Below are 9,865 nucleotides of genomic sequence, written 5' to 3' on the forward strand. Positions count from 1 at the left end.
CATGATTTTACCCAAGTTTGTATAAATTAAGAGAAAGAAAGAAAGAAAGAAAGAAAGAAAGAAAGAAAGAAAGAAAAAATAAAATGGATAAGAGAACACAAAGTTCTTCTATCAGGACACACATTCTTGAGTTCATAAGCTCAATTATTTTTTAAAATAGCTACACAATGGCTACATAAATATAAAATCCATTACAGTAGATCTAATCACTCTGACAGCCTTTTTGTGAGGTGGTTTACCTCATTTCCTGCAGATGTGAAAGGCTCCTGCGAGCACTCTCAGTTTCCTGACCTTCGGTGGTCATGCCTGTTGCCCCCTACTGATGGAGTAACGCCACTGACACATGACCTTCTCGTAAAGCATCCTTTCAAAGGTGATCAAACGTGCATCTTTGAGTTTGATGCAGACTTCACAGGGCAAAAGCAACAGGGTTTCAATCTCCCAGGTAAGACAAGCTTGCTACGTGAAAACTACTATTTTAATCCAGCTTAAAATGCATTCATATTTCCTGCACTATTTTGGTTCAACATTTACTAATAGTATTATTATATTTGCCCTGGTTCCGTCTTGTAACAGTTTGGAATTGGGGGACAACACCCCTCTCCCCCCCCTTTTTTAACAGGACCACAACAATACGCAAATTCTCTTAAGCCCATAAATACATTGATAGACTTGGGTATAGATGTTATTAGTTAGGTTCATTTGAACCAGTTAAGAACAGAACTCCACAGACCTTATGCTGAATCCAGCCATTTAACTAGGTCTGTCAAAGAGGAGGAAGAACGTGTGTTATCTATATCAGAACTGGATCAGCTTCATCGGAAACAGCCACAGCTGGCTGGGAGCTTACATTATGCGGTCTCAACACGAGCGGTGTTACTTTAATCGAACTAATGGGTCACTGAATAAAAAGAAGCATTTGAAAATAAACCATTCAGACAAGAGGGAAAAATGGTATAATTATTTAAAATATTTATTTAGAAACAGGCAGAATGTGTATCATCTATGTACATGAGTCAATCTTGAGTCAGCTTCTTATCCTCAGTTTTAATGGCGGGACTCGGATAGCCGCGTCTCTTACTTCTGAAGTAATATCGGCGCCGAGAGGAGCCCTGAAAAACAAACACAAACTGCTCGAACCCTTTCCTCAGTGAAATAGTTCTTGCCTTGTGTGGATGGCACGGGTACAATTTGAAAATCATGCGTAGTCAACATAAACCGTTAGTATTTATGTTCTTGGCCTTCAGACTCACTTTGGCTCATACGTGACCTCCTCAGCGTGTGACAATATCCCTTTTCCTTCTTTCAGTCTCTCCACACCATTCCTGAAAAGAGTATCAGATACTAGTTTTTGAAATTTTATCCACTGGTGTTCATATAACCGGATAAAGTCGTTCAGTGTTCTCACCATGCAATCATTACACCATTGTCAGTGCAAAACTTCGACGGGGGACAGAGTAACTGCAATTCCGTGGCATCTGTGACAATTTTTAAAGTCTCTCTGATGTACTTGTTACTTGCCACTCCACCTGATACCACCTGCAGAGAGAAAATAAGAATGAAAAATCCTTTAGACCAAAACGGAATTTTCACCAAATGGCACAGCTAGAGCTGTTCGTTCAGCCAGATTAAACTAAAGTTTGAAAATGTCACGCCAATCTCTGCTTCATTTCACATCAAATGGCACACTGGATTCCTGTGGTGCGGTGAACTTACCAGAGTTGGGTTGTTTTGTGGTAAAAGACTTTTGGCTTTACAGAACAGAATAGCCCGGTGTGTCCGTTTGGCTATGTGGGAAGCCACTGTGTGCAGTGTGGCGGCTGCTATATCATTCACACATGACAACATTTTCCCTTTTTGCACACCTTAGGGGGGAAAAAAAGCAAGATTATCTTATATACTAGCCAATATGAAGGCAGTCTCTAGTGGTGGTGTAGTCCATAGTGGTTATAAATGCTAAGTTATACCATGCTGGTTGGTGTTCACTGCCTTGTTTAAAAGCTACTGATTCAATCCCTGTCTGGGTAACACTGTAGGTTGGAAAAGAAAATTACCTTCTTCTTCCTCTTTTTTGCATATAGCCATTGTCACCTGGTTTCGCAAACCAGCGAAAGAGAAGTTGCAGTCGTAGTGTTGGCCCATAGGGGACCTGAACCAGAACTTGGACCGGTCACCTTCTTTTGCCAGATGCTCTATCGCTTGTCCTCCACTCAGAGTGGAACACATTGGATGATTAATCAGAGACAATCGACGAGCTACCTGTGAACAGCATGAAAACTAAGCTTATTGTGTGACATGATTGATTGGCAACTCGTGCATTTTATTGCATTAAAAACAATCGGAAGTACCTTGTCTAAAGTGTCACCTGGTGCTTCGTCTAGAGTTTGCCCCAAGAGGAGGAAATCGTCAATTCCTCTGGCCAAGGCAAGAAGTGCATGCCCTCCGGAGATGAGGAGGACGAGAAAGGGAAAATCTACCGCGTGAAGCATCCGTACGGTTAGAGCGTGAGCTTCCATGTGGTGGATCGGAATGAAAGGCTTCTCATAACGCCTGACCAAATTCAAGCTGAAATCCAGACCGATCCCCAAACTCAGGGCCAGGCCTGGCTTTACCGTTGTGGCCACAGCAGACAGCTGACTGGGAAAAACGCCACTCCTGTCCAGCGCCTCCTGCACAACTCTCGCGATGTTTTCCTTGTGTAGACGCTGGGCTACGGTTGGAATTATTCCACCAGTTCTGTGGCAAAGTAAAACGTGTTTTTAATATATGTGCCCAGAGTAAATCACAGTTTTATAGAGATTATAACATGTTATGAGATACACGCGTTACGAGATGCAACTGACAGAACAAGTTGATGAGATATGCGTTCATTAAATCGTACTAATGGATACTTACTTCAAATGTACCTCTTTCTGTGAATGCAATGATTCTCCGAGAATCGTCCCCGACTCATCCATAACCGCTGCCCCTGTCTCGTCGCAGCTCGTCTCAATACCCAACACAAGTCTGGAGTGTACTGGATGCGTATGTGATCCTCTCTTCGACATGTGCCTCAGAATCCACAAATTCAGTCGAACAATACGGTTAAACACGATCATAGTGCTTGATTGCGGGGTTTTGAAAATCACCGCTTTTACAATGAATCAACTATACGAAAAGATAATAATGGGAACATGAATTAACATTAGTTCGTGGCTGCTTGTTCTCTGCCCTCTCTTGGAAATGTAAGAGCACAGAGTTGCTCATTTGAAAAGTGCAAAAGACTTGATTGTGACTCGCATAACCTCTAGGACAAAAATTTAACAAAGTGCATTATTCCGCTCGCTGACTGTAACGTTCATGCAAAATATTTTCAAATTGAAAGGGAATTTCGGAGCAACTTCTTGTCAAGTCAAGAGGACATCTGACTAACCCGAGTGTCTGACATAAAGAATTCCCCCAGGAAACAAAACGATAAGAGGGGGGTCCGCGATTTCGACTGGCATATATAGGAATATATATATATTTGGAAATAACTAAGAACTGGAATGAATACTTTTGGAATTATGCACAAACTGTGGTATTGGTACCGCATTCTCCCAAGTACTACCTTGGGGGTTTGAAGGAATGTACTCCAGGCGGAACGTATAGCTGAGTGAGTGTTTCTAGTAGAACATTTAACAACTGGAACAGTTTGGACCGCAGTACAGTCTTTGTGAGACGAGCTGTAGTTAGGCAGACATGTGATGAAACACATGGTTTCATTCCAAGTTTTACAGCAAATTATTTGATTTTCGCTCCAACTCCAAAGGATTTTTAAGTTGAAACTTGTGTTGAAGTAACGTTGCCTCGAGAGTTAAATCAACATGAGGTAAAATAGGTGAAGATTCTGTACCGTTGTACTTGGGGCATACTGATCTTGTTTTGAAATCTGTGGTTATAGACAATTACTTCTCGATAAGTTGAATATGTCGTTAAAATGTTTTTAAAAATTTGAATAAAAAAAATGCCGCAGTATATAATACGAGATGCAAAATGGAGAAGTCAGAATGCACTAACCATAATTATTAACCATTTACAGGTGACACTTGGAAAAATCTGAAACGTCTTGCGTCACTGGGATTCCCCCAAACATGGAGCCCGTGCCTAAACGGAGAAGGGAGAGTGACGCCGATTCTTGGGAGGCTTTCCCCGTTCTTTCAGACGACCAGTGTGACGATATTAAACTGTTAGAAGCCTATGCTGCTCCTATTATTGACAAGAGGGAAACCTCACGACTAGTCAAGGAATTAGCAGAGAGTTTTCCTTTACCTGGCCTCCAGCATATCAAAAGAGTGAGGGCGTGCAAGGATAAGAACAGCCCCCATCCGTTAGAAGTCATAGTATGCCTCTCCAGCGATTTACCAGAGGTAGGTGGCGAAAGCGTTACGCTCTCTGACCTGCTACACTCTCGACCAGTTGACAGCAATGGCTTGGGAGAACCGTTCGTCGTTAAAATTCCCGCTAGACCACCTTTGACCAGACCCCAGTTTGAACAAGCCAGCACGCACTGGCCAACATCTTTCCATGAGGATAAACAGGTGACGTCTGCGCTTAAGGGACAACTATTTACTGCTTCTCAGAAGGCCAAAATGCAGCAGCACATGCTATGTGCCGTGCAGGCTGCCAAAGCAGGACACGAACGCGGTATGGATGCCGTTGGTGCTGTCATAGTTGACCCGGCATCGGACAGGGTTCTTGCAGTAAGCCATGACTGTAAGCGCCGCACACATCCACTGCATCATGCTGTAATGGTTTGTATTGACCTGATAGCTCACGGGCAAGGAGGCGGAGCCTACGATTATGGTGAATACCCAGCCTGTCAGTTTATTAGCCTCGACGCTCAACAGCCTAAAGACCGTGCCGAATCACCCACCTATGGAAATGCTAATCAGCCTGGTCAAGCGGAGGAAAAAAGTTCTCAGCCTTACATATGCACAGGGTACGACCTTTATGTGACTCGAGAACCATGCGTAATGTGTGCAATGGCACTGGTCCACTCCAGGATAAGCAGAGTTTTCTATGGAGCAACTGCAGTAGACGGTGCATTGGGAACCAAGTACAAAATCCACACACACACAGACTTAAACCACCACTTCGAAGTTTTCAGAGGCATCATGCTTCATGAGTGTCAAAATCTGCAAACACTTGATAAATGCCTCTTATAGCTTTGGATTTACCCAACGTTTTATTTTCCATGTGAATGAGTTCTTAAGCCTTTCATTAAAATCTGTGGTTTTAATAAAAACATTTTGATACAATGACGTTTTGGGTGACACTCAGAATGTGCACGTTACTGAAAATGTTACAGCCAATGAGACAACATACACTCTTTATTAAGAACTATACTTTTTCACTTAATGAGAGAACACTTTCCCCGATTATTAAGGCTCCAAGTCTTCAAATGGCAACAAACATTTATACAGACACACGAGCGTAGAAGGGAACAAATATTTGAATTTTATTACATACAGGAGGTTATGAGCTCCACGGATCCAATGAATAAGCAGAGGCCAAAAAAATGGACTAGCTGCCTTGGTAATCACATCCAGAAGCAATTCACAATTATCCTAAACAATTAGGAGTACAATTAAACAAATAAGTACATAAACATACCATAGACTTTAAGTAAACACTAACACTTTGTTAATGAACAACATCTCATTGTTGCATCTCAGAATCAAGACATCTAAGATAAAACGTACACACACACACTACCAAAAATTCTCAAACAAAATCAGATTACTGAGAAAACCACGCAAAATGAGTTTCTTATTCATCTGCTCAGCACTGATAAGACAACAGATACCCATCAAACGTAAAAGAACGCATCATTTCCTGAACCATAGGCCCAAATTATTGAGGAACTAGTTTTAAAAAACGTTTGATATTTTTTCGTGGCATAGTTTAAGAGAGTGTCTAGAAATGTGACATTGAACTGAAAGAATTAGTCCCTCAGTGTAGTGAGAGAAAACAAAAGACAATCACAACACAAAAAAAGTCTTAACTTTGAAACCTAGGCCAGCCCAGATTTTTAAGGACCAAAAAAAAAAGGAAAAAGAAAAACAAAATTAAATATTTACTTAAGTTAGTAATGCACATGGCATTCTCTTCTCCACAATATTCCATACTACAATGTCCCCAGACGTGTCTTAAAACCAAGTGACACTTACAGACTGAACAAAATGGCTAGGTACAGATTACTGTGGTACAAAGTACAAGAGGTTATCTACTGTCCCAACATACAAAGCAATAGCTCATTTGAAAGTTGGTCTGAGCACTGTGCTTATGTAACTCAGCTTAATACTTATTGATTCCAAAGATTCGGACTCCGTGTAGCTGTGGAAGTTTGGGAATGAGCACACTCAAAAGGGACGCGGTATTTATCACAAAGTGAGTTGTGTCGTATTTTGTGTAGAAACTTGCAAGAAAGTATCTGGAATGGGAGAGAGGAAAACAGAGAGAATCTTAACAATCATTGAACGAAGTCAACCAGGATAGTAACTCTCCTCAGAAAACTATAACACGAGGAAAACGGAGCACGTACAAAATGATCGGGGAGATGGTAAAGAACTTTCTGGAAGATGTGAACTGCACGCCATAATCCAGCTGTTCCCAGTGTGTCAGGAGCCTGGCCTTGCCCTGGTCTGGAGTCTCAAAAGGCGTTCCTTTGACCGCGTGCATAAACACATACATACCCTACACGCAGACACACATACAAAAAATATACTGCATCATCTCAGACAGCACAGAGGTTGGAAAGTCTATCAAAACACACACAAAAAGTTCTTATTTGTCTCAAAACGCATGACTGAAATATGTACAGTGTTAGACAGGACATGGCGGATTTCCCCACAAGCAGCAACACACTCAATGTTGTGTAGCATTTAATTTTAGAGCAACATTATACAGGACAGGAAATAACGTCCCCATAGGATGGTTTTTTTTTTTTTTTTAATTTTGTTTTGTTCTAATATTATTGTGTTGCAGTCTGGGCATTTCATCACATGCTCAATTGTTTTAAGTTTGCAGATGATGTCATACCAGTGACCTTGCTTCTTTTCATTGGAGTGTGTGCATAACAATGAAGAGTGTGTGTGTGTGTGTGTGTGTGTGTGTGTGTGTGTGTGTGTGTGTGTGTGTGTGTGTGTGTGAGAATGCTCAGGAAGAATCAACTTCTGTAATGCCAAATGTCTCTAGGGACTCCGACATATAAAAGACTAAGTTAAGATACAATTACCTCATCGTCTCCATCACCCCATAAGCCACTTGTTTTCTGTGAATACTAGCGGTGAAATGAATGACCAGTGAAACAAAAGGACTGATTTTTCTGTTAGGACTTACAAAATTGTGAATAACATTCGTAAGGGTCCACACGACGGGAACGCTGAAGAAAGGAATGCTTAACAACACAATGTGAAGCATTCCCACTCCGAGAGCGTAGGTCAGCCAGATCCCTCGACTGTTCATGACCCGGGTGTTGGGGTTCACCTCACTGTGTGCCACACCAACATTCATCTTTGCTTTTTCTGATGAAAGACAGACAAAATAAATCACCAAAGACAAAAGCTTAATTTCTCTGGAAGGATAATAACAGGTCTTACCAAAGTAACGCTATGTACCATCCCTTATAGCCAAAGAACACAATATTACTATCACAAAAGAAATGACAGTTAAACCCAGACTAAGTCAAGCCGGTAAGACAACCCAGTCAATGTCACTGCACGGTATTTAACAATATGACGTGTTTCCTCAAGCCAAAAACTTACTATGAGCGTACAATACAATTATTCATCGTTATACTCTGGTATGAGCCATTAACACAGTCAGCAATATTCAAAACTCTCAGGAGCGTGGGGCAAGCACCTTTTGCAGCAATATTTGTAGCTGTCATGTAGCAAATCGGTTTTTCAAAACCACGTTAAAATAATTTGCTCAAATAAAATTTACGCTTGTCTACTTAGCAATACAACGGTTTCGTGGTGTCCCATCTATCAACAAGCTCGCAATCACAGAGAGCCAACTGAAATATGCCGACGAAATCGTATGATATGAATAGGCAAGAGCTTAAGACTACTGCATAATGACGTGAAAAATGCACGGTTAGAAGTCAGAACGCTTAATCGTAGTCTCTTGGCAACTAAAGATCAATTTATTTCATACGAGATCTGATCAGATTTGAAATGCAAAGAGTAATTCCCACATTCGTAACTGCATGTTATCACTAGTGAACCAAATGTAAGACTACACCTTTAACAAAACTCTTGGATTTAGCAAAATATAAGGAATAGCCGGCCATTAACCCCCGTTAGAGCTTTGGTTCACTTTGCACTAGCTTGCTACGGTCGCTAACGTTAACGTTAAGCTACAATAGTTTATTATTGCTACACAACTGCTGCGTTGTCAGCTTTCATGCCCCGCGTCCACTGCTAAGATTAGTAAAACTGTTTCTGGCTGACTAGTCCTGTTTATGTGATATAGAACGGATCACAAAGTATATTTATAATTTAGTGTCACAGCCTAGCTTAAACTATCCCTGCTTCATACAGAACGTGCTAGCTGAGTGTACAGGGAGCATACCAATACTAAGGCTATCTTCTGCCAAAAAAAGAAAGAAAGAAAAGAAAAGAAAAAACGACAAGAAAGGACAAAGAAAAAAAAGCTGCCAACATGGCTAGCTGAGATACACAACAAGACTACATAGCAAAGCATGGTGTAACACCACCAGTTGATTAGAGGATTCTGGTTTACGAGAATCTAGGTCAAAAGCAAACGCATTTAAAGTGGTTTCTGATATAAATACCCTAACATGATATCCCCACGAACACAACGTGAACTTACGTGCTTACAAAAGAGCCTTGTTAAAATCTCTTTTCATATACTGCAAGTTATGTTTACAGCAGTGGAATGCACAACCTACCCCAGCGGTCGACTCAGCTGTTGTTTACTGACTTCACTTATCCGTGACAAGCAAAAAAATATCTTACAAGCTGTTAAAGCTGTGTGGAACAACGGGTGCTAAAGTGACTGACAGCACAAGTATCCAATCAGGTGAGAAGGTGTATATTTTTAGTTGAGCTCTATTTCCGGGTCATACATAACGAGGCTGCTTTCGCCTGCGCGACAGGGAGGCTGAGAGCTTGTAGGGTGCAGGACTGGAACTTTCGGACACAGTGTCGACAGCCGAGCAAACATTATCGTCTGCATTTTAGCATGTAAATTAGGCTAAATAGCACATTAACAAAATGAAAAATACATAAATGTGTATATATATTGATTTCGCACTTTTTGCAAGAAAGATTAAATGGTGGCACATACGTATTTTATTTTAGAGGCAGATGTAATAATTATCCGGTAATTATCCCGTGTTTATGGGACCCTGCACTGTTGCCTGCTAGTGAAGAGCTACCACTGGGTCACACCAGCAGAGTTTGTAACTCGTCAGAGCACGGAACCCAGTGGTCATTATTTTACTTGTTGGTTGTGACTACAGAGTAGCATCGCCTAAGGATTTGCGTGGCTGTGCTCCATGCACAAAGGTCACGCAGGTGTGCTACTCCCACACTCTTGGCCGAGCTGCGATGCAGCTGTCGCGACATGTAACATAAACGTTTGCGCTGCTAGTCTCGTGAGTCGAGCGGAACTGAGACTCCTAAAGAAACTTCAAAGATACTCGTATGAGTGATAACTGTACCTCATGCGCGGAGCCCACACAAAAACGTTAGGTTGATTCTGACAATGGACACTTGCATAACAATTTTGGAGAAATGACGACATTATTGTAGAACAAAGTGTATGCTTTCAGGAAAAACAATAAACTGGATAAAACTAACATAAATTAGTTAAT

The 9,865-nt window shown here is 41.3% G+C and overlaps 3 protein-coding genes across 3 annotated transcripts; 1 reads left to right on the plus strand and 2 right to left on the minus strand.

Annotated features, from left to right (window-relative positions):
* Positions 1-1,027: 1,027 nt before the first annotated feature.
* On the minus strand, positions 1,028-3,435 carry osgepl1 (O-sialoglycoprotein endopeptidase-like 1). Its single transcript, XM_030786915.1, has 7 exons — positions 2,896-3,435; positions 2,349-2,736; positions 2,055-2,259; positions 1,717-1,865; positions 1,409-1,539; positions 1,254-1,325; positions 1,028-1,112 (listed from the first exon to the last, which is right to left on the minus strand). Exons 1-7 carry the CDS (start codon positions 3,096-3,098, stop codon positions 1,028-1,030), a joined length of 1,233 nt encoding a protein of 410 aa, XP_030642775.1. The 5' UTR covers positions 3,099-3,435.
* A 318-nt stretch (positions 3,436-3,753) lies between these two features.
* adat3 (adenosine deaminase tRNA specific 3) lies at positions 3,754-5,270 on the plus strand. Its single transcript, XM_030786394.1, has 2 exons — positions 3,754-3,850; positions 4,061-5,270. The coding sequence occupies exon 2, from the start codon at positions 4,113-4,115 to the stop codon at positions 5,184-5,186; it is 1,074 nt and encodes a 357-aa protein (XP_030642254.1). The 5' UTR covers positions 3,754-3,850; positions 4,061-4,112; the 3' UTR covers positions 5,187-5,270.
* Positions 5,271-5,765: 495 nt separating this feature from the next.
* Positions 5,766-9,017, minus strand: ormdl1 (ORMDL sphingolipid biosynthesis regulator 1). Its single transcript, XM_030786395.1, has 4 exons — positions 8,939-9,017; positions 7,363-7,547; positions 6,566-6,717; positions 5,766-6,454 (listed from the first exon to the last, which is right to left on the minus strand). The coding sequence occupies exons 2-4, from the start codon at positions 7,534-7,536 to the stop codon at positions 6,319-6,321; spliced, it is 462 nt and encodes a 153-aa protein (XP_030642255.1). The 5' UTR covers positions 7,537-7,547; positions 8,939-9,017; the 3' UTR covers positions 5,766-6,318.
* Positions 9,018-9,865: the final 848 nt, after the last annotated feature.

Source organism: Chanos chanos, chromosome 10, assembly GCF_902362185.1.
Source record: "Chanos chanos chromosome 10, fChaCha1.1, whole genome shotgun sequence".
NCBI lineage: Eukaryota > Metazoa > Chordata > Actinopteri > Gonorynchiformes > Chanidae > Chanos > Chanos chanos.

Excerpts from the sequence above, each read along its gene's own strand:
- osgepl1 (XM_030786915.1), bottom strand. The coding sequence starts at position 3,098 with ATGATCGTGTTTAACCGTATTGTTCGACTGAATTTGTGGATTCTGAGG. Across the intron at positions 1,540-1,716 it reads CACAAAACAACCCAACTCTG|GTGGTATCAGGTGGAGTGGC; the intron begins GTAAGTTCACCG and ends TTCTCTCTGCAG. Across the intron at positions 1,326-1,408 it reads AATGGTGTAATGATTGCATG|GAATGGTGTGGAGAGACTGA; the intron begins GTGAGAACACTG and ends TACTCTTTTCAG.
- adat3 (XM_030786394.1), top strand. The coding sequence starts at position 4,113 with ATGGAGCCCGTGCCTAAACGGAGAAGGGAGAGTGACGCCGATTCTTGG.
- ormdl1 (XM_030786395.1), bottom strand. The coding sequence starts at position 7,536 with ATGAATGTTGGTGTGGCACACAGTGAGGTGAACCCCAACACCCGGGTC. Across the intron at positions 6,718-7,362 it reads CGAATGTTATTCACAATTTT|GGTATGTATGTGTTTATGCA; the intron begins GTAAGTCCTAAC and ends GTCTGCGTGTAG. Across the intron at positions 6,455-6,565 it reads ACCATCTCCCCGATCATTTT|ATACTTTCTTGCAAGTTTCT; the intron begins GTACGTGCTCCG and ends CTCCCATTCCAG.